This window comes from Borostomias antarcticus, assembly GCF_949987555.1.
Source record: "Borostomias antarcticus genome assembly, chromosome: 23".
NCBI classification, from domain to species: Eukaryota; Metazoa; Chordata; class Actinopteri; order Stomiiformes; family Stomiidae; genus Borostomias; species Borostomias antarcticus.
The window spans coordinates 11,763,705-11,787,749 of NC_140256.1; the positions used below are offsets into that span (position 1 = coordinate 11,763,705).

General features: G+C 46.9%; 1 protein-coding gene across 3 annotated transcripts in view; it reads left to right on the forward strand.

The window, feature by feature from the left end:
• mctp1a (multiple C2 domains, transmembrane 1a) overlaps positions 1-24,045 on the forward strand; it is a gene marked incomplete at both ends in the record, with an annotated part of 149,124 nt that overhangs the window by 57,815 nt on the left and 67,264 nt on the right. For all 3 annotated transcript variants that reach the window (XM_084456773.1, XM_084456774.1, XM_084456775.1), the window contains one exon: positions 11,223-11,340. In XM_084456773.1, the coding sequence (XP_084312899.1) occupies positions 11,223-11,340 (118 nt within the window). The remainder of the gene's footprint in view (positions 1-11,222; positions 11,341-24,045) is intronic.

The window sequence follows — 24,045 nt, forward strand, 5'->3', positions numbered from 1 at the left end:
TAATGCGGCAGACGAGGCATGGACAACCTCCGACATAGCGGCTCATGAATGAAACCCAGTGACCGGCGCGTAGCAACGCTCAAACGGACTTCCAACGCAAGCTATGCGAGCAACTGAACCATACGCCAACGCAAGTATGGCACTACGGTGCTACAGGGAGACGGGCACCTCGGCCTCGGAAGCCGGCGCTCCACGACGCCACTAAACGGACCCCCAAACCACGGACCGGAGAGACGACGCGGGCAGAGAGGAACGCAAGAGCAGAGAACGCGGAAGCAGCGAGGACACCGCGGGCAGCAGATAGCAAACGCACCGAATCACAATATGAGCACGGAACGCGAGCAAGACGCGGAGCAGCGAGCAATAGCAGGAATGGCAGCGGACGCCAGAGCAGAGAACGCGGAAGCAGCGAGCATGCAATGTACGACAGCAGTAAAGGCAAGCGCGAACAATGACATGTTTTGACAGCTTAAATACATGCGCTCTAGTGAGCTGACCAATGCTATGACAGCTACAGTCAGCTGGTGCTGCGTCATGCGTGACTGATTAACCTCTGCTGACCCCCGGCCGTGACGTACGTGCCTCGGCTGAATTTGCGTCGGAGACTTCATTAATTGGATTACATTTTGGTATTCAAATCTCAAAGGTCAGCTGAATGTTAACTGCAACTTGCATTGTTTGGCGGAGGCATTTAGCCGCTACGCGGTTTTTCTAGTCTGAGATGCACCTGTATGTACAGTACAACATGGTTCTTTTGACATGCTGGTAGCATACAGTACACATTTTGTGGAGCATGTCCAAATGACCTCTGTCCAACCACTCTACTGTATGTTTCCATCCTACACTCCTGGGACGTATACTCTGCCTGGACAGCAGTCTGACTCACAGTGTGGAATATCTTATTGAATATCTACTCACATCTCTCTCTCTCTCTCTCTCTCTCTCTCTCTCTCATAGAGTGAAACTCAATCATCATCATTCCTTATTCATGAGGTATCAGGTCTTCTCACACACCGAAGGATGTCTGAGAGCTGTGCATGTCCAGCAGCTCACAGTTGATAACGCATACAGTCAACTCTAGGGCTGTCTTGAGCCAAAGAAAATCTTAGTCGACTGACAGGCATCTCGACCAATCGATTTTGGCCTTTTTTTATTCAGGCCTTGCCTACATTTCTAAATTAAGCTGATTATTCTTTAGTATTCATTTGTAACTAACTAGTAATTTTTTATTCAGCATAAGTTATTATTTATAGTATTTTATTAGTATATTATAATTTAGTCTTTTTCATGTATGCCTGAGGCCCAGTAGGTCCAAATCCACCGAACCTGAGTTTGCACGCCAGACTAGGCCTATATCCATCCAAATTATTTAAATATATTAAACTGCAGGCACTGCAATTACATAATTTAATTGTATCAGAATCATCTTCATTGTGGGGCTGTAGTAGGCCTTGGTAATAATCAAAATCAAAATAACATGATAGCTGGGTGATGGCAGATGGGTTGTGCATTCAGTTCTTCTTAGTAGCCGTTAACGTCTTCATCTTCAACAAGTACTGTACACATGTAAACATGTTGTCCCTCACCCATTATACATGTTCTCTTGTGGTATCAAGCCCCCTGCCTCTCACTAGGCGTTTTTATACAGAGATCCCACTATATTGCCCTATAGAAGAAAAATAATAATAAGAATTTTCTGGCTTTAGGTCTTGGCTTCAAATTATTCTATCCATGCCTTAGCTCCTTTCGTGATATTTGGCAGGTTAGAATACATCAACTCCATGTCAGTCCTTGACCATGGCACATACTTTGCTTGTGGGCCACTTGGATGTGGTGATACCAGAAGAGGAGCCATGTGTGCTCCTTCCTCTTCTCCGTGTGGCTCATCTGGTCTCCAACTTGCCTGATATCTATCAGGGGCTGTCGTAATTTGTTTGTTTATAATGAACCAAAGAAAGACGGCATAATGTGTGATTTTATATAGCATACCGGCAATCTGGAATCTGTACCTTAGACGCAACATTCGCTAGTTGTTAAACAAGTCCATGCACCTGTATGGTCAAAAGTCCTATAATGAATGTTGAAATACAGACATATCTACAGACTACACACCTCAAGCTCTACTCTCTGTGGATGTAGAAAGTACATGGTTTCCCAAGTACCGAGACACCAAGCATAATTTTTTGTGTAAAAATCTAAATGTATTTGTCAATGGAAAAATGCTTTGGAAAGGCGCCCCTTTTATGGTGGGTTCTGGTAATAATAAATAATAATACATTTTATTTGTTTTGCACTTTACATTTAGAAAAAAAAAATCTCAAAGTGCTATAAAACAGGTGTTTAAAAACAACGAAGTAGTTACAGCCAACTACATGGGAGGACAAAGAAAGACAAGATTAATGAGCGAACAGGCATTTTAAAAACATGATAAACGCATTTCATGGTGCATAAGATATGGAAAACATGCAACCTAAGAAAGCAGTCATCAGAACGCTTTTGTGAAAAGGTGCATTTTTAGGTGTTTCTTAAAGGATTCTACAGACTGTGCTGTCCTGAGGTGGTCGGGGAGGGCCTTCCACAGCCTGGGGGCAGCCGAGCAGAAAGCCTGCATGCCCATGGTTTTAAGGTGGATCTGTGGGGGTTTGAGGAGGTTTGCAGTGGAGGAGCGGAGTGTGCGTGAGGTGGTCTGGGGGGTGAGAAGATCCTTGAGGTGGGGGGCGGGCGTTGCCATATATGCACTGGTGGGTGACGAGAGAAACCTTGAAATCAATTCTGAGCAAGATGGGGAGCCAGTGAAGGGACTTGAGGATGGGGGTGATGTGATCATATTTTCGTACCCTCATCAGGATACTACGTACTATGTAGTAGTACTATGGGGGGACTGACTCACTGACTCACTGACGGACGGATGGACGGACGACGTGACACCGGCCAACCTAAAGTCCCCCCCCTTCGTCTATCGCCGGGTGGGGGACAATGAATAGCAACAAAAATAACAAAAGATTAAAATAACAATAACCTTTGTATTTTCAACTTGTAAGAATGTAACTACTGTACTACAGACGTTTTTCTTCGTGGGGTTCATCTGGGCCTCTTCTTTCTGTCGTGTCGGCTATGAAAATGTAATGAAAATGGCTCTAATGAAATTGCTTTCCGCAATATCATTACGGCCAACACCAAGCTGTGAAAACGGGTAGGTTTGACCTGATGTCTTAATATAGTCCATATAGGAAGCAAAAGGCTGACTTAGCAAGCGGGAGAGACATGCTGTCGCAAGCGGGAGAGACATGCTGTCGCAAGCGGGAGAGACATCTGTGCGCCTGTGCTCCGCGCCTGTCTGTGTGACATAGGGAGAGAGAGCCCAGAGAGAGCCCAGTGCTGGAATCCTGCAATCACACTCAGGGCTGTAAAATGATGTTCCATGTCATAAATGTCCAAGTCAGGTAATTCAAAACGCTCCCGTTTTATGCGTCTGTTTTAATCGTGTTACAGTAGGTACTTTTTGTCTAACAAAGTATAAGCTTTGTGTTTGCCCGACTAATAGAATCTTGGTTGGATGAGAGCATTTCGACCAAACAATCGACCGTCGTGCAACTCTCAAGGTGTGTGTGTGTGTGTGTGTGTGTGTGTGTGTGTGTGTGTGTGAAGGGACGGGGGGGGCGCTATCTTTTAACAAAAGTTGGCTCTGGGGCTCATGGTGATGGGAAACACTTTTCTGACAATGCCGCTATGTCTACAGTAGTGCAGTAAATGGGAAATTAGAAACAGATTATAACGAGCGGTGATTCGTGATTCAGATTTAAACCGTGCTTTTACTACCAGTCGGCGATCAAAGATGGTATCAGAGTGGAGTGGGAGGGATGGTGAGGCCTGGTACTGTATCTCTTCCTCGTTCTTTCTCAATCAATCAATCAATCAAAGCTTTATTTGTATAGCGCATTTCATACCCAGAGGCAACACAATGCGCTTTACAGAGAACAAGGGAGGTGGGCATACAACCCACTCTCTACATATTCCAGAGGGAAGCAAAAAAAACAGTAATCACCCGGGGGCCAGATAAGTGAGCTGTAAAAATTCTTCCCTGACCCCTCTCAACAAGGCAATCGAGCAAGCTCCAGGAGTATGTTTGTCTACCGGCTAAGAACATTTATGAAGCAATACATTGCATTGAATTACATTTCAGAGTGAGAGAGGCTAAAAGCATCATAGTAGAAAGAATATTCTACGGACATGCTACATCATCCACAGTAGACACAGGGGTATCTATCGGACTTTGTGAGGTCTGCTGGTGACAGTGGGGCATCCACTGGACCTGGTTAGAAGATAGGAGGGAGAGAGAGAGGCACTAGGGAGAGGGAAGGCAGAGGGAAGGCAGAGCAGGGTTAGTAGCACGTAGAGCCATTCAGACCACACAGATATTGAAACAGGCAACCTGGGGCAGGCTCCTGGAATATATTTGTCTAATGGCTAAGAACATTTAAAGAACAATAAATAATATTAAATTAAGTTTAAATTAAGTTTTCGGAGCAAGAAAGGCTAAGAGCATCAGGTCCAGGCCTAAGCCGGATGTGGACTGATGTGTGTCTTGTGTGTACGTGTGTGTGTGTGTGTACTAAATACTACGATATCCACAGCTCCGCAGCTGACACTGGACCTGGTTAGAGGATAGGAGGGAGAGAGAGAGGCACTAGGGGAGGCAGAAAACGGTTAGTAGCACATTATTAGAGTCATTGAAGCAACACAAAAGTCAGAACAGTCTCTCTCTCTTCACACACACACACACACACACAAATGCACACAGAAACGCACACACCCTCCTGTGTATGCAGCGGCCTGTTGGGTTAGATCACTGTGTCGTGATGGTAGCGCAGTGGGAGCAGCACCATCGATCCCAGGGGGGTGGAGGAAGCCTCTACTGAGCATTGATCTGTCTGCAGCTGATCGACTGCAGCTAGAGAAGGTGACGTTTAACCAATTACTCATTATGCCTCCGCCAGGTGATAGCTTGGGGTTATGTAGCGCTATATTGGATCACTCCAGTGGAGGCTCGTCCATTGAGGCAGGGGAGGACAGTCCTCCTCAGTTTTTGGAGAGAAGAAAGGGATTAAAATATAAATATATGAATTTATTTATTCATAATTAATATTATCTGTTTTGTTCATAAAGCAGGTTTTCCCTATGGATAAAAACCCATTATTGAAATTCTAAAGTTCCAACAGTGACATCTATAACATGCAGCTGGAGGACCCATAGATATCTATGGAAGGGAGGCTAGCCTCCCTTAGGGCGGGTTCTTTTCTCTTAAATCAATGTAATGCCTTTTTTCTTGCTAATTTGTGATTGGCCAAAACGCTGAAAAATTACCGCAAGGGAGGACAGTACTCCGGCCCTGTCTGAACAGGATTCAGATATTGACATTTTGTTAGTCCAATCACATTCCAGATTCCAGATTTACCACAGTGAAGGCCGATTGAGTCGGCGTTGATGTCTGTGTTTCTCTTCCCTGTGCCATTGGAGACTTTTTGTGTGTTCGTAGCTCCATAATATAATACATCCGAAAGTATTATGGGACATATTATACATCAAACTGTTCGTCTATTTGTCATGATTCTAACAAAAGGTGTATCTTGCCGCCATCACTGCATGTCATGATGGTGGGCCGGAGGGATTGTGATTGATGGTGGGCACCCATTGCTGTCCCGCTTTATGAGGGGCGTTTGGCGCCTTCGTCCGGTGAGGGCTCCACTAGTTCCCACATGAGACCTCGGCTTAGTGCTGTCTGCGCTTGCTCAGCCGCCCTTTGAGCCCTTGGACTCTATTTCCCTTAAACACCTTTCCTGGAAAGTGGCGTTTCTGCTGGCTGTTACCTCCACTAAGAGGGTCAGTGAGCTTCATGCACTCTCGGTTAGTGCTGAGTGTCTTCGGATGGGCCCTGACAAGACAAGTGTGACCCTCTGACCTAACCCCTCTTTTCTGCCAAAGGTTCTGTCTTCTGGCCATGTGAACCGACCTTTGCACCTGTCTGCCTAAACCCCTCCCATGAGTGAGAGGGGGATGAGTCGGGTCCCCAGTCCATTGTGCCCAGTTAGGGCCTTGCACGCTTACGTAACGCAGACGCGAGCGATCAGGCAGTCTGATCAGCTCTTATGGTGTGAGAGTCCTGGGTCAGGGACTTTCGAAACAGAGACTCTCGCATTGGATAGTTGACACCATCACTACAGCCTATCGGTTAGCTGATCGACCTTTGCCATCCTCTGTGGTGGCACACTCCACCAGTGGTGTGGCTTCCTCTTGGGCACAGTTCAGAGGGGTTCCCCTGGTTTTGGGAGCTGCCTCCGCTCCCCTGGAAACGGACGACAGCTCACTACTACTTTGACTGACTGGAGCTCAGGCCCTTCTTCTAGGTGAGTCATTGGCTTACTTGTTTTTACATAGATCAAAGATTGATCCAATACTGTAATATCATATTGGAGTGATCCAATAAAGCGCTACATAACGAAGGTTCCATAGGTAACCACGGTTATGTGAGCGATTGGATCACTCCAATCTTCTGTGGGGCTTTTATGCTGGGGCGTGGCGCCCCCTACCGCATCACTACCCGGTACACGGGACTACTCTGTTAGTCTAACTCGGAATTCCTCCGCCGAGCGGAGATATATCATATTGGAGTGATCCAATCACTCACATAACCGTGGTTACCTACGTAACCTTCGTTACAAATGTTCAAGGGCACTCAAGGATGAACTGCTTAGATCGTGGGGGTCAAAGGTCAAAGTTCAAGGTCACTGTGACCTCACAAAATGTGTTTTTTGCCTGATGAACACAATATCTCAAGAAAGGCTTAATGGAATTTGTTAATATTTGGGTAAAATGTCCAGTTGGACTCAAGGATTAACTGATTACATTGTGGGGGTTAAAGGTCAAGGGTCACTGACCTCACAAAAGGTGTTTTTGGCCTGATGAACACAATATCTCAAGAATGTCTTGACAGAATTTATACATATTTGGCCAAAATGTCCAGTTGGACTTAATTAGATTAATTAGATTAGATTTTGGGATTCAAATGTCAAAGGTCAAGGTCACTGTGACATCACAAAAGGCACTTTTGAACGCTAACGCTAGTTAGCTAATGATAATGCTAACGATAATGCTAATGCTAGCTAGCTAATGCTAATGCTAATGCTAATGCTAATGCTAATGCTAATGCTAATGCTAGCTAACATATAATTCTAACACTAATGCTAGCTTTAGCTAGCTAGCGTTAGCATTAGAGTTAGCATTAGCTAGCTAGCATTAGCGTTAGGGTTATAGGCTAGGTTAGCAGTTAGTTAGGGTTAGGGTTAGTTAGGTTAACTGCAGCTTGCATTGTTGGGTGGAGGCATTTAGCCGCTATGCAGTTTTTCTAGTTTAACCATTACTCAGGTCTCCCTTGAATGATCAACCTGTGTGTGTGTGTGTGTGTGCGTGCGTGCGTGTGTGTGGTAGCCTACATTAATAGTTTGCATTTGATGGCATAGCTCTTTTCCTCATATGCAAAGTCAATGATTCCTTGTCTGGTGCTACAGTATTTAAAGTGTGTAGTAATTCCCTTTTCATTTGCTTATGAATAGAAAACATGACTCAAGTTCAATCCAATACCCATGCTGAAAGAGGTGTTGAGTACCGTAGGCCCATGTCTTGTCACTATCATAAACAGCTCGCTCGTATCTAGCCGTGTCCCCTATTATTTTAAACAAGTAGTTGTTCAGCTCCTCTTAAAGACCCACTACCTAAAACTACCAAGTTACTTTTATGTCAAAGGTCTTAGAAAAAGAAGTTGCCAATCAGCTCACTGCTGTTTTGAATGCACACTCAATTTTCGATAAATTCCAGTCTGGTGTCCATCAGAAGCATTCTATGGAAACAGCTCTCCTTATAGTCTCTAATGACATCATGAGGTCCTCCAATGTGGGTGAACGCTCCGTTCTGGTGCTACTAGATCTTAGTGCAGCTTTCAATACAGTAGATCAATCAATCAATCAATCAATCAAAGCTTTATTTGTATGGCGCATTTCATACCCAGAGGCAACACAATGCGCTTTACAGAGAGCATACGTCCCACCCCTACATATTCCAGAGGGAAGCAAAAAACCAGTATCATCCGGGGGCCAGATAAGTGAGCTGTAAAAATTCTTCCCTGACCCCTCTCAACAAGATCACTGCATCCTGATAGAAAGGTTTAGGCAGTGGGTAGGGGTATCTCTGGCAGTGCCCTGGACTGGTTCTCTCGCTATCTCTCCGATCTGACTTTCTCTGTGTCAGTTGATCCCCATATGTCTGAATCTGTCCTGTGGTGTGCCCCAGGGTTCTGTTTTGGGTCCTATCTTGTTTGCTTTATGCTTCCCCTAGGACTGATTATTTAAAGATGTCTCTTATTACTGATACGCTGATGATGTTCAACTGTACATATATTTTAAGACAGATTTTACATGACTGTTTGACTGCTGTTAAAGATTGGATGGCCAACAATTTCCTTCAGCTTAATGCTAACAAGACTGAGGTTCTTATTATTGATTCAGAGAATGGCCCTTTTCCAATACCAAGTTTGCACAAGTTTGGACTTGTGTCCTTGCTAGTCCGGACTTTGAAAGTTCGCATCAGAGTATGAACTCCCGAGGACGGGAGGATGCAAGTTCAGTCATTCAGCAATTGGAACAGCAGCGTCCTTCTTGACGTCACCATCTCAACTGTTTTGTGTGGACACCGGCAGCCGCCATTGCTAGGATTTTGAAAAGCGTTTTAAACAGTTTTAAAGTAAATATTGTTACATTTTCATAGCTTTTCCGGCGGATAATTACCACCATTGAAGCCAATTATGTGAACATTTTATCCAAATAACATCTGTTTCTACTAGTTTAGATAGATTATTTAGATAGGCATTTTCAATGGTGTTGCCCTAACAACCGTTAGCACAGCCACTTGATGCAAAATTATTTCTGGGATATCTGGCTGTCTCAAGTCCACACAAGTCTGCTCCGATGCATCCTCGATAAAATGGGCGGAGCAAGAACACATCCTGGCATTTGATGCGGACTTGGGACTTGAGTCCTTTTGAATTGGAATAGTACTTGGGCTCCGACGGATGACGTTTCACAAGTTCACAAGGACACAAGTACAGGAAAAGGGCCATGTCACCTCTAAAGGAATGGGACCCCTCTCAACAACTGTACAGTCTAAGCTCAGAAATCTTGGTGTTTTTGATCAGGCAATGCACTTTGATCATCACATTAAGTCACTGACCCGAAATAGTTATTGCATCTTAGAAATATTGATGTTTTTTATGCCTGTGGTGTCCCAAGCAAAGCTGGAAATGATTATTCATGCTTTTGTATCTTCTTATTTGGTCTACTGTAATTCATTTTTCACCTGACTCAGCAAGGCATCCCCGGACCATCTACAAATGGTCCATAACGCTGCTACAAGGCTGCTGACTAGGTCCAGAAAGTCCTGTCACACTACTCCCATCCTAGCCTCCTTACACTAGCTCCAGTTTTAGGATCCAGTTTAAGGTACTTGTCATCACTTTTAGAGCTCTGCATGGTCTGGCAACTGCGTACATCTTTGACCTGTTCCATCTCTACATCACAAGCAAGTCTCTCAGGTCGTTTGACCGGGGCCTGTTGGTTGTTCCCCGCTCAAGACTGAAGACTAAAGGTAACCGAGCCTTCATGGCCCTAGGCTGTGGAATGTCCTTCCATTGACCTACATTCTGTGGCCTCTGTTGACTGTTTTATAACTCAGCTAAAGACCCATATGTTCAGACTAGCCTTTGTCTAGCCTCCTGTCTTTTATGTCTTTCTTTTTACTTGTTCTTTTGTTGTTATTGTGCTTTTTGCCATTGTTTTTAATTATTGATGATTTGTGAAGCACTTTGTGACCCCTGTGAAAGGTGCTGTATAAATAAAATGTACTTACTTACTTACCAGAGACGGACATTGTGTTGATGTACTATGTCAAGCTGTTCTAAAAACATGCTCATGCCACCATTAGTGTGTGAAGATTTCCCTTGCATGCCCGTATTTGTGTGTGTGTGTGTGTGTGTGTGTGTGTGTGTGTGTGTGTGTGTGTGTGCGTGCGTGTGCATGTGTGCGTGTGTGTGTGTGTGTGTGCGTACGTGTGTCATTTTAGAGCAAACAAAAGACTTGGTTACACCGACTCACATACAGCTCATGACCTGCCTGCTCCAATCACACAGCTTCATCATAACCCTAACCTTAATCTAGTGCAGTCCTTTGTGTGCACCTGAAAACACTGCTCTGTCTGTCTGGTCTGGGGGAGTGTCTGGTCTAAGTTTGGGTCCAGTACAGTGCTACAATGCTACATGAATGACAGTGACATTGTCCACTCTGTGGATATGGGCTTGCCAATGTTTAGACACCACTTCAAAATGATGAAGTCTGTGTATCTGCTCTAAGTCCACATATCTGCTCTGCATAATTTCTTTTAAGACTACCTGGGCTCTCAGCCTAGCTATTCCTGGCTGAGAATAAAGAACAGAGAGTAGCCCTTTCTAAGGCTCTCTCTGCAGGGCTTAGCTGCTAGCGCCAGGATGCTAACGCTAGCGCCAGGCTGGCTATTGTTAACATCTCAGAGCCGGAGTGCTGGGGAGACAGGGGAGCCCACGCATGGTTATCTAACGCTGGGTACAGTCTCTGCTAGCAGACCTGCTATGGTAGCGTTGCCCGCTATTCCGCTAGCTCTGCCAGGCTAGCCTTAGTGGGAGCCAAGTGCCTGTCAGGGCTGAGACTGGTAAAGCCTGTCAGGACACCCCCAGGACCACCTACAAATGACCTGCTCAATCTGTATACCCATTAAAAAGACTGTTTTATCTCAAGTCAAGTCAAGTAACACTTTATTGTCTTTACCGAGATTTTGCTTGGGCTACCTGCCCGCGCTGCCAGCCAGACCCACAGAGGTTGCGGCTCCCAAAACCGTTACAGGGGGGGTTGATTCAGGGGCCCAGAAAATCAATCGCCACTGATCAATAATTGTAAAGGGGCTCAGTGGAATATCTTTTTCATGGGGCCCAAATGTGATTGTCAAGGGGAACGTAATAATAAGTCCCGTAGGCAGTCATGCGTTCACTGTACAGACTGGAGGGACCTTGGATGCTGTCTTCCACTCATGTTCTCTCTCTCTCTCTCTCTCTCTCTCTCTCTCTCTCTCTCTCTCCCCTGTTGCAGGGCATCAACATTGTGGGGCCCAGTAATGCGGAGCCCCCTCCTGCGCCCAGCCCAGGGATGTACCAGCTGGACATCATGCTGAAGAGGGGCAACAACCTTGCCATCAGGGACAGGACAGGTGGGAGATGGACATCTCTCTCTCTCTCTCTCTCTCTCTCTTTCTGTCTGCCTTCCTCTCTGTCTCCCTCTTTCTCTCCTTCTACCAGGGAAGGATGTTTCTCTCCCCGATGGTCCCTGACATGGGATACCAGTGGGCATAATGATTTCATTAGCGTTAGTGATCTATAAAATGACAACTTGCTCTCTCTCCCTCCTTCTCTCTCTCTCTCTCTCTCTCTCTCTCTCTCCCTCCTTCTCTCTCTCTCTCTCTCTCTCTGGATAATGAGTAGAGAGGCAAGCTCCCCTCTCACCTGTCTTCCACCCTTGGGTCATCAGTGCAGCTTATTATAGACCATTGGGACTGTGTTAGGCCAGCTGGAACTGGAGCCTGGCCTTGACGCTGTGACCGCAACGCTGTGGAAATACAGTATCTCCTTTTGGCTCTCACATCTCATACAGTCACATTTCCATCTGCATAAACCTTTAGTCAAAAAGGTTTAGTCAAAAATGAGAGTAAGTGGAGTATTAATTTATTAGCCATGGTGGGGCTTTTAATGAATCGATAGAGAGGTGTGATTGGGAATCTGAAGGACCACCACGCTGTCCCGGGCAGCCAATCACTCAGCAGGATGCCGCATATAATCACCCCGGCCCAGGCATGAATCATCGGTGTGTGTGTGCGCGCACGCCTGTGGAGTGTGTGTGTGTGCGCGCCTATGTATGTGTGTGTGTATGTGTGTGTGTGTGTGTGTGTACATTGCACCAAGAATGCATTATGCAGCATGTGTGCGTGCGAGTGTGTACGTGCGAGCAGACGTCTCCATGTCCAGTTGGAATACCTTGAAACAGGAGTACAGTAGGTTGTACAGTACAGATGGCCATAACTATCTCTGATCACCCCTCCTGACACCTCAGGCTTTGTTGTCTGGTAAAGCTGTCACGGAGAAGAGGGGGAGATTCTTCCCCGAGGGGCTCGCCCTCATCCCCAGCTGACAGGGGACCCTGCCCGCCAGAGACCTGACACCTGACTGAGACATGAGGCTTTTTCCCTCTCCACCTCAGCGAGAGCAGGGGGTCTGCTTTTTTTGTTTCATTTTACTTCCTTTATTGTGTTGCTGTGTGTGCTCACAAGCTTGCATTTGACCCCGTGACCTTGATGTTAATATTTTTAATGTGGAGTCTGGCAGGTCTGGCTGTGCGTCTGTGTGTGTGTGTGTGTGTGTGTGTGTGTGTGTGTGTGTGTGTGTGTGTGTGTGTGTGTGTGTGTGTGTGTGTGTGTGCGTGTTTGCGCGCGTGTGTGTGTGTGTGTGTTGGAGAAAGTCCTCTGCCCAGTGCAGTTCATGTCACATTTGGTGGCAGAGGACAGAACAGAGATGCTGGGGGTGTTATTAGTGCTATTAATACATAATTTCCCCTGGGTCCAAGCATTCTGGCACTCTTCCAAGTTCTCTTGTTTGGTTTGTGTTTTTCACAGTTCATATTTCATATGTGTTAGTGTGTGTGTGTGTGTGTGTGTGTGTGTGTGTGTGTGTGTGTCACGAACCAGGTCATGGGTCTTGACAAACAAGGACACCAAACAGAAGTAACTTAGAAACAAGCAATTCTATAATGCTCTTTATTTTGAACTGAATGGAATGGAGAATGGAATGTGCGTTGTTAGTAGGGCAGTCTGAACAGTAATTTAGCCGGTGTAATGGTCACTGCAGCTCCTCACAGAGACCCAGGCCTCACAGTCCGTAATGGGAAGCAGGCCTTAATCTTGACTGTAGTGGAGAGTCCAGTAACCAGAGTCCAGTAACCAGAGTCCAGTCCGTCACCCTGCTGTACAAGGATGCCTCCTTAGTGCCCGGGGCCTGACTCACTCAGACCAGCAGATACTGTATGTGTTCAAAACATCCTGTTTCATATCCTGGACTGTATGAGAGGGTTGCATAACACAAGGCTTTGAGGGTTAGAGAAAGCTTGCGACTTAAGAGAGTTGAGGAGAGGGGACTGTGTTGGTTTGGTGTGTGGTACATTGGAGACGATTGATAGGGAAGCCATTAAACCGCTAATCGAATCTAGTTCTAGTTTCCGTGACATCAGGCTTCCTGTCTTGGTAGTAAGCCAAATACACCACTGCTGAAACCATAGATGGATGCACACGCACACACACACACACACACACACACACACACATACTGTACGCACACGCACTCTCCGTGCAGAATATAGAGTGCTTGTGAGTGTCATGTAATGCTTCAGGTCCACTTTGAGAGCCCAATAAGCACTGCAGGAGTGATCCATTCCATAGACAATCCACCCATATATTCTAATTAACCCTAACCAGGGGCGGACTGGCCATCGGGAGCACAAAGAGTTTTCCCGGTGGCCTGGCGTGCCAACTGGCCTGGCCCGCGGTGATTGGCCTGCCCCCCCATCAACAAATCACACAGCCCCCACCGCCCCTGTCCCCCGCCCTGCCCATCAACAAATCGCACAGCACCCCCCCCCCCCTCCCCCGTCAACCAATCGCACAGCACCCCCCCCCATCAACAAATCGCACCCCCCCCCCCCCCCCGTTCAAATTAAATCTCCTAACAATATCTTCAACGATCGATCATTTTGATGAGAGCAACAGAAGCCATAAGGTCCAGCAGGGGAAGAGAGACTGGGAAACAACCCTCTTGCAGCCTTGGGCTCCGACTAGTCCAGCGTCCAGCTCGGTGTGTGGGCTGGGCAGGGGTCACCGTAATGAGGTGTTGGCTGCCCTCGCCGTCCCTGGGGACTCACTGTGATAGAGACTCCGCGCCCATGCTCTATGTACTCCCTTTGCAGCAGGGAGAATGTCCGATCGCATGCTGGCCTCGCCCATGGACAGCTCACCTGTACCCAATAACAAGGCCCGGTGAGCTTAACCCAGCAGGGGGAATCTTAAATAAGGCCCTTTCTGACAGGCAATCTGGCGGCCAGTCCTGGGTCTTCCTGTATTTCAGGGGCAGCAACCACAGGAAGGAGTGATGGTAGCTGTGGGGATTTATCAAACGTAACTCTACCCTGATCTATCAAATTACCAACTTCACACAAATACAAAGACGATGGAAGGATTGGGATCTCAACTTTTTTTATTACACCGCAAGCCCCAAAACAATATAGAAGTTGTAGAAACTTATTCTGACCTTTACAAGTTGGCTTCTGTTTTAAACTTTTGAGAGAAAGCATGTTTAAGCCAAACAAAGGCTATGCTATGCTAGGGCCCTTCAGCCCCTAATACCACCAGAAAACATGGACCAACCTTAATTGGCTTCACTGCTATTCTCATTGGTCGTTCTGCCATGCACGCTGTGTCTGTGTTGTACTGTAGGCTACAGTATGTCTGCTTCTGAATCCAATGTTAAGTCGATTCTGGTATGGTGAGGTTGACTGGTACTGCCGTAGTTGTGTGCTTCATGCCATCGATTGGCTGAAAGGGGTTATAGGAAAAGCTGTTCTCATGCATCTTATCACAGTGCAACCCCCAGGTCTCTCCTCAGATCTGGGAGAGGAGAATCATCCTGAGAGGTTGGTGACTATGTGATTAAACATGTACCGGCAGCATGTTCTGTCAATAAAGCGCCTCAGATAATGCTGATTCCCAAAGCATACCAGCGCTGGACGAGAATACAAATCATGGAGCATGTTGGCCGTGTTGCGTATGGGGAAACCTTATTTGATCAAAGCACCTTCAGCTTAGTTGAATTGTGAACGATCAGAGCAGAATTCAACATATACTATACTGTCTCCTCTTGGTTCTGTCCTCTGAGCGCAAGGTGTTTAACTGGATGTAGAGTGAGTTTTGTTCCAGCACCGGTTTCATAAAACCTCATACAGTAATGCATAATAGATACCGTAGGTCTCTAATTATACAAGCTGTGTGCATTATACATATTCATCATCATTATTATTCATGGAGTCTATCCAGGAAGTTGAGAACATTGTGGCCCCAGGTGTTTGAGTCTAGGATTCACTCCTGGTGGTTTCCTGTGTCACAACCTTGGTTTGAAAAGCTCATAATGATATGTATGCTTTTGTGAAAGCGTAGTGGTGTTGCGTTGGTGTTTATTGTACATAGTAGAAATTGAATCAAAGGCTTTCGCAACGAGTGTAAAGACAGAATAAGACTCATTACAATTCAATCTGTTACTTTTTGAATATGATGAAGGCCCTTCCAATGTGGAAATGTAATTACCTGATCCTAACTTGTAAATTAGATATTCTTGGATTTTTGCCAGTCATGATTCACGACCTCATTAATTATGAATTATGAACAAATGAGTATGACATTCATTCATCTCTGAAAGTGAATACCCAAATTGCAGATTCAGTTTGAACTTTCCCATAATAGCATTGTTATGGAGTTAGATCATTAATAATTAATAACGATCTATTAATAAAGATAATCTATACCATACTTTAACTCTAGTGTGGTCTTCATTAGTACTTCTCACATCAGACCACACACAGATGAGACACTGATGCGTCACTGAAAGTAATCTTGACTTGGGGGCTCTTAGGCCTTGTGCTTAGGCCTATCTCATCCCTCCCAGGCCTATCTCATCCCTCTCAGGCCTATCTCATCCCTCTCAGGCCTATCTCATCCCTCTCAGGCCTATCTCATCCCTCCCAGGCCTATCTCATCTTTCCCAGACCTATCTCATCCCTCCCAGGCCTATCTCATCCCTCCCAGACCTATCTCATCCCTCCCAGGCCTATCTCATCCCTCCCAGGCCTATCTCATCCCTCCCAGACCTATCTCATCCCTCCCAGACCTATCTCATCCCTCCCAGACCTATCTCATCCCTCCCAGGCCTATCTCATCCCTCCCAGGCCCATCTCATCCCTCCCAGACCTATCTCCTAGAACCCAATCTGTTTTACTGCCCACTGTGTGTGTGTGTGTGTGTGTGTGTGTGTGTGTGTGTGTGTGTGTGTGTGTGTGTGTGTGTGTGTGTAACAAGCCAGAAGCGCCTGTCACCGCTGAGTGATTTTCATCCACATGTGAGCACAGAGATAATCTGGACATAAAACACCTCAGACTCCCATTCATGTGTGTGTGTTTGAGATTGAGAGTGAGAGTGAGAGAGAAAGAGAGGGGAGAGAGTATAGAAAATGAGAAGGGGAGATAGAGATTGTGATTGGACTCAATGCATACAGTAACTAAATGAACAAAGGATGTGAATTTGAATGCATGTACTGTATGCATGCACGTACCTGCAAATACTGTACAATCTGTCTGTCAAAGGGTGAATGCTCAAAACAAGCCTGAGCATTCATCAGTGTGTGTCAGGGCAGTAGAGATTCCACAGTAGCTGAAGCCAATACCCGAGGTGAGAGGAGGCATCTAGCTGAATATCTGTGGAGCGTTACGGAGTCTCTGGATAGATCTGGGCTGAGTTTCCCAGAGGCATCGTAGCGCTACGTTCATCGTAAGCTACGGCGTTCATCATAGCGCTACGATGAACGTAGCGCTACGATGCCTCTGGGAAACTCATCCCTGGAATGTTAATGTCTCCATTAGAATGGATTCCTCTATCAAAATAGTGCCCATAGATATCCTTAAGTGCCCTATGCAGCGTACTGAACTGTAACTGTGGGTGATGCCGTTCCGTCTTTTAATAGAAAGTTCGATTCTCTTTATCTTTTATTGATTTTCAGTTGTGCCAGAGGAGTAAAAAAGGAATTAAACATTACTCTGAGCGTGTTATAGTGTGGGAGGGCCCAAACGCATGACGACGGAGGCAGGTGGGGTTTAATCAAAGGCAAGCATGGTTTAATCAAAATCTAATCCAAAAGATACATGAAGAGGAAATGAGCTACATGCAACAGGACACAAACAAACCAAAGATTCGACAGGGGAGCAAAGGATCCGCTTGGCTGGGATATGAAGCAAGAGGGGCCTAACGAGGGATGTAGGTGCAGGTGAGACTAATCAAGAGGAAGGACAGGTGCAGACAATCACACAAGGGCACGGAGAGAAGGGTTAACTGGACAGGCAAGCGGGATTTCCTGAACAGTTAAGTAGCTGAGCAGCTCAGTTGCACTCAGTGAGAAGAATTCACTTAACGGGTTGCTCAGTTACGCTCAGACTGATCTGCTCAGAGCACAAGTGAGCAGTTTTGAACTATGATCAGTCTGAGCCAAACCACGTTATAGTCGTCATCATCATCACCTGAGCCAAAAAAAAACAAGGTTGGACGCTGAAAGGAGGCTCGTACACATGATTGACAACAGGTGAAAAGTTCTCGTCTCCTAGCAGCTCAGCGCTCAGTTGGAGCAGAACATTAAGTGGTGTAAGCTCAGCGCTCACAGTGAGCATTATAATGCAAGCGCGCTACTTAACAGGCCCAGTATCTTTGTAGTCAAAGCTGAAGTGACAGACCCTTCAACCTCACGTGTTTCTCTCTAGTATGAATCGGCCTTAGATGATTCATCTAAACATCCCCAACCCGTTCTCATCTTAACACGGCACACCCTCCTCAGTGGCAGCCTAACGTCTGCAGTGTCACTAATTCAATCTCCTCTCATTGCTCACGCGTCATTGGAGTGTTAATGTCAGTGGTTGAGATGATTATCACAGGGGGCCCGCTGGGCCAGGCTGGGCTTCCTGACGTGTGGACAGGCTGTCAGATGCTTGGGAGGGAAGTACAGTACAGATGCCATTACTGCGTCTTAAGTGCCTGCTGAGCGATGAAACCGACTGGAAGTTAGTGTGATGAGAACATGTAAAAAGTGTTTCCACACCAATGAAGGAGGGAGAGAGAGAGAGAGTGGGAGGAAGGTATCTTGAAGGTGAGAAAGACATGAGGCGAGCAGGATCTGAGAGGAAGACATACATTAAGAAAGTATACCATATGCTGTGTGTACCACCTCAATTTTACATTTTTAGTAGATCAGGGGAAAGATGGGGAAGTAAGGAAATCTATAATGAATCCCTCAAACATAATGTACCAGAATATCTCTGCCATCCTCCAGCATGCTAATGAACTGTAGGCAACAGAGAGACACACTGCCCCCTGGTGGTTGTACAGTGTTTTATTCCCCCATGAAGCTGTGTGGAATTGATAAACCAGTACACTCTTTCCATATAAAACAAAAGTACACCTCTTGTCTCTCCACCAGAACACCAAACAAATGAATTGAAACTAGTAAACATGTAAATAGTCATACTCTATAGTTATCTGGTGATAGTATATACAGTAGGTGTCTTATGATAGCCAGGCCCCATCCACACACAGCAGGGCTCCCCTGTCAGCTGACTGGCTGGTGTTGCTCTGTAGCTGAGTCAGAGTGGTGGTGGAAAAGGGGGGTTCTCATGCCAGGAGGGCATTCTCCAGTCTGCTAGTGCCAGTCAGTCACCTTACAAGGCTGATATCACAGGTTTCCTCAGCTATGGAAAGGCAATGTGTCAAAGTGATCTGTAGGACCTTCTGAACAAATACACTTCCCAAGAATGATGCAGACTGAGTGATTGGGCCCTTTAGCTGGCGCTGAATCTGTGTTCTTTATCCACCCTGTCCAGAGGATCTTCATCAGGGAGGGATGTGTATTGGATTACCCATTCTGCTGCCCGGCAGGCTCACAGCTGCATTCAAGGCCGGCTCGATAGGAACCCTGAATCGAACATCTCCACATGTGAGGTTAATGGGACTTTGTTTTTGGAGCTCTGGAGCTAACGGTAATACTGATTCATCTGATAATTACTCCCATGATTCTTTTACTGGGGTGTGGGGAAGGAGGGTGAGGACAGTTAAGGAAGTGTGGGTGAGGGGTGTGTGTGTGGGTGTGTTAAAAACAGATCCTTGTGTTTGGTTAAGGACAATTTGTACGGTGTTTTTAACACATCTGTTCTAAGAGTGGGCTCTGTCCGCCCGTCCGTCTGTCCACTTCCTCTACACACTCTTGACTGAGTGATGTCACACCGAGCCGTGCTGGGCCGGGAGCTGGCACATTACCGGGCTTCAATTTCCACGCTCTACTGTACCGATCTTTCCACTGAGCACCGCTCCACCTGAGGGGGACATTATATAAACGGCCCGTCTGAACGTGACTGCTGCCTGAACACCGCTGCCGCCCAACTCCGCTCTCAGAACCAGAACCTCTATTTCATGCTCTCCAGCCTGCAGGACGAATGGGTGATGAGGCGCAGTGCACGGCGCCACGGTACCCAGAAGCCTCTGGGAGACGCAGACCCACTGGTGTGAGTCAGCAGGCGGGAGGGGGGTAGACGGACCGCGCCCGGAGAGCCACGCCTCAACGCTGTCATAGGGTGGTCTAGAACTCTCTCCACGGCCAGTCCATTTCCTGGATGAAGGCGTGCATCAGGAGAGACCAGGGAGGCAGAACAGCAGGGAAGGTTTGCGCTCTTCCATTCATGCTGATTAGGGGCAGGTGCGCGAGGCCAAGCAGAGTGGTACAAAATCAAAATGAGGAACCGACCCGCACACTGACAAAAACAGGAGGCATCCGAGATACAAAAATAGGGTTTGTAATACATGGTGAAAATCAAAATGACAAAGTGAAAGAAAGAAATAAAGTGGAACGCTTCGGTCGTCCAGACCATCGTCGGCCCTAATACCAGCTGCATAATGTTGGATATAAATGGGCAATCAGCCGCCGGCAGAAGCCAATAGGAGAGAGGCTGGAACAAGCAAACAATCAGGACAATTAGCCCATTAGCCCTATTAATATTGACTATTCAGATAGATATGTGTGCATGTGCAGTATACACACACAGAACCCCAAATAAGCCATTACATACAGAAGTCATCAATGATAGTACATGCTGTATGTATATATCAAAGGATGTAAAATACAGGTTATACATAATGATAATAGAGCTTAATATAGTCTACACTCGAGTAACCTTCAGCTTCTGCGGGGATGGCTTAATTATAAGCTAGAGGGAGAGAGGGAGAGAGAGAGAAGGATAGAGAGGGAGAGAGAGAGAGAAAGAGAGAGAGAGAAAAGTACCTTGAAGGGGAGAAAGGTATGAGGTGAGTGGGATCTGATCGGGAGAGAGAGAGAGACAAATTAAGAAAGTATACCATATGCTGTGTACCACCTCATATTTACATTTTCAGTAGATCAGGGTAAAGATAGGGAAAGTAAGGAAATCTATAATTAATCCCTCAAACATAATATACCAGTATATCTCTGCCATCCTCCAGCATGCTAATGAACTGTAGGCAGCAAAGAGACACACTGCCCCCTGGTGGTTATATTAGTAGTAGTTAGGGGAAAAAATGTTTTATTCCCCCATGAAGCTGTGTGGAATTGATATACCTGTGCACTTTTTTGCCTCGTCTCTCCACCTGAACACCAAACAAATGAACAAGTTATAAGAAGCACAAGAGAGACAGTTCTTCATTGAGTCCGTCTGGATGTAATGTCTTCATATAAAATAATCACTTAGCATTCAGACTGAAGGAGTCTGTGATCAACATCACCCCCTCTGCATGCGTTAGAGGCCTGTTGCATCACACAGGATGACCGGCTTCATGGAAATGCCTAGCAACGGATTAACGGAGTTCAAAAGACAACACCAACGACTGGAAACGTTAAGGGAAGTCTACTGGGATGGACAGAATGAACAAATGACAATAATGAACAGAAATGAAGTCTCCGACATACTTCAGGCGAGGCACGGATGTCAACGCCGGGCTAATCGGCAGAGGCTAATCAGTCACACCCCGTATGACGCAACCCACCAGCTGACTGTCAGCTGTCATAGCATTGGTTCAGCTCGCTAGAACGAATGTATTTAAGCTGTCAAAACACGTCATTGCTCGCTCTTGCCATTACTGCCGATCGCTCGTATCTGCGCGCTCGCTGCTTCCGCGTCCGCTCTGCCATTACTGCTGATCGCTCGTATCTGTGCGCTCGCCCCACCTCCTCCCCTGCTCCGCCTGTGTCTGTCGTTGTCGTCTCTGTTGTCGTCGTTGCTCTCTGTTCCGGGGGTATTGCTGCTTTCTTCTGGTATTCCACTATGCGTCGGCTAGTGGAAGCCGGGGAATTACACTAGCTTAGTCTCTGTGGTGCTCCGTGGTGATCGTGGGCCGAAACATCTCCGAAGGGCCATCCAGCGGTCCCTCCGGTCACCATGGAGGCAGAGACACTAGGCTGTATCTCCTTCGGACTCCACGAAGCGCTGGCCCATGGAGGCCAGGGACTATAATGTACAAGCGGCCCAGAGGGGGGGAACATCGGGGGCCCCCCGAACAGATCACACCACCAAAATGAATATGTGTAAAAAAATTAATATGCTGTATATATTATTGCATGCTAATAAGTGGCTCAATTTTGACTAAAGTGATCTTGACTGAATGACATTTGATGAAATTTAGATGATGTATTAATGAATGAATGAATGACATGAGTGTATCCAGGCATGAGACTGGGTGTGGCAGATGAGTCCTTCGGGTTATCGGCCGGGCTTCGAGGCGCTCGGCAGACCCCTGCGTGGTACCTGGCTGGCAGATAGAGGAGCTCGAGAGCAGAGGAGGAGATGGGGAGGCTGTGGGATGCAAGCATTTTGAACGAGAGAGAGAGAACAGTAGGTTAGGCAGGTTCATAGACTGGATAATTGGCAGGAAACTACCTCGCCGGCATGGTGGTGTGTGTCTAGTTGAGCTGATTGGCGTGGCCTGGTGCTTCTCGCTAGATTGGAACGGTGGTGACGTTGTCTTTTCTCCTCCCGAACCTCAGTTAGGATCTAACTCATTTAATATCATTCCTCCCGTATAGCACTCTTGTGTTCGATAATGCATGGCAGGTCTGTTAGTTTATATTGTAGCCCACATGGACATAAAGTAAAATACTCTAGCAGATGTGTGAGGCATTGTCTAATGGCATCGATGTTCATCTGGTACCACTGCTGGACTGTACTTTTCATCCACACAGTGAAGGACTTCTTTACGTGTTTATTTAATGAAATATATAGATTCAGGTCAGGTCTGTCCACCCGTATCTGGCCTATACATCTTCTCCCAGCAGGGCTGCGTTAGTGCTCCTCCCACACACACACACACACACACACACACACACACAGCGGCCCTCATATCAGCTGAAAGTCATGTCAGCAATTTCCATTCGGACCTCCCTCTGGTCATGCGGCGCACACAAGTGGTGATGTAATGGACTGTGAGTCGCCTCGCCAGAACGCCACGTCACGACACTCCCTGAGAGAACTGTCACAGCGATGGAGAGAGGGAGGGGGAGGGAGGAAAGGAGAGAGAGGGAGTGGGAAGGGGAGTGGGAGGAAGAGAAAGCCAGAGAGTCTGCACGAGGCACTGCAGCATGACACACAAGACACCAGGGAGGTTCTGCTGGGTTAACAGACCCTTAGGGGATGGTATGATGCTACCAAGGAGCCACATGTAAACACAAATGCCGAGCAAAGTCCCCGGCCTACCAGTGGCTCCAGCCAGTCCCCAGTCTTGGCCTTCATCACTGCCGGCCCCCTCGAGAGTCAGCTCAGAGGAAGTGGATGGTGGCTGGAAGCCGGGAGTGATTGAGGGGGGCTTTATTACTGTACATACAGGGGCATTGGAGGATTTGCAGTCAGTGATGAGACCCAATTGAAGTAATTTCATGCTAGGCTAGCTAACAGGAAAATTACGAAAACTCTTGTGTGTGTGTGTGTGTGTGTGTGTGCGCGTGTGTGTGTGTGTGTGTGTGCGTATGCGTGTGTGCGTGCATCTGTGTGCGGGCGTGCGTGTGTGTGAGAGAGAAAGAGAGTGACACAAACACACACACACACCGGTTAGTACAGCATCTGGCTCAAACTATTCAACCGATTATCTCCTCCACAGACATATAAATAAAGCAGGGGTTCACAGGACTCTGACATTTAAAGAGCATCTTCCTTTCTTTCTTTCTCTCTCTCTCTCTCTCTCTCTCTCTCTCACACACACACACACACACACACACACACACACATCCTCTCTCTATCCGAGTTAAATTAAATAAGTTAAAGGAGCTGTCTCATTCCATTGAGCCACTAGGCATGTTTGGATAGTAATATATTGTATTCCAGTCATTCTGTGACGGTTTTCTGTTCCCGATGATTGATTTCCTGCTGATTTAGCTCCTCACCAGAACCTCTTATTACCAGTGACACAGGGATAGGGGGAGCAGGTCTGTGATATCAGGTCTGTGGGAAATCAATCAATAACTATTTCCCGTGGTAATGGGATAAACCAGGGAGTCAACAGCAAGAGTCCTCCTCCCTGCTGGATACATCCACCTGTTACACGAGCTGGATGGATGGGCAGAATCTACCATCAACCACTTCAGGGACTGCATTAACAGCTGCATCCCCACCAGGACATCCAAGGTGTTCCCCAACCAGAAACCCTGGATGAACAAAGGCATCAGGACAACAATGAAGGAGAGGAGGACGGCTCACCAGTCAGTCAGGAGAGGATCTCTACAACCAGCGCTGCCGTAGGAAGGCCATCTCCATCACAAAAAACACCACTCGCCCCAGCTGCCACCTGTTCGCACCGTTCTCGCCGGAGAGAGAGAAGATGTCTGAGCATCAGGACCGCGAAGGAGAGGTTCCTCAACAGCTTCTTTCCTGATGCGGTCTGAAAGCTACAGCCGCAGCAGACCACCACTGAAGACCCCCCACCACCCCACCCCCATGATCCACTATCCCCCTCCGCCCCCCGCCCCCCCCCCCCCCCCCCCCCCCCCTCTGATGGACC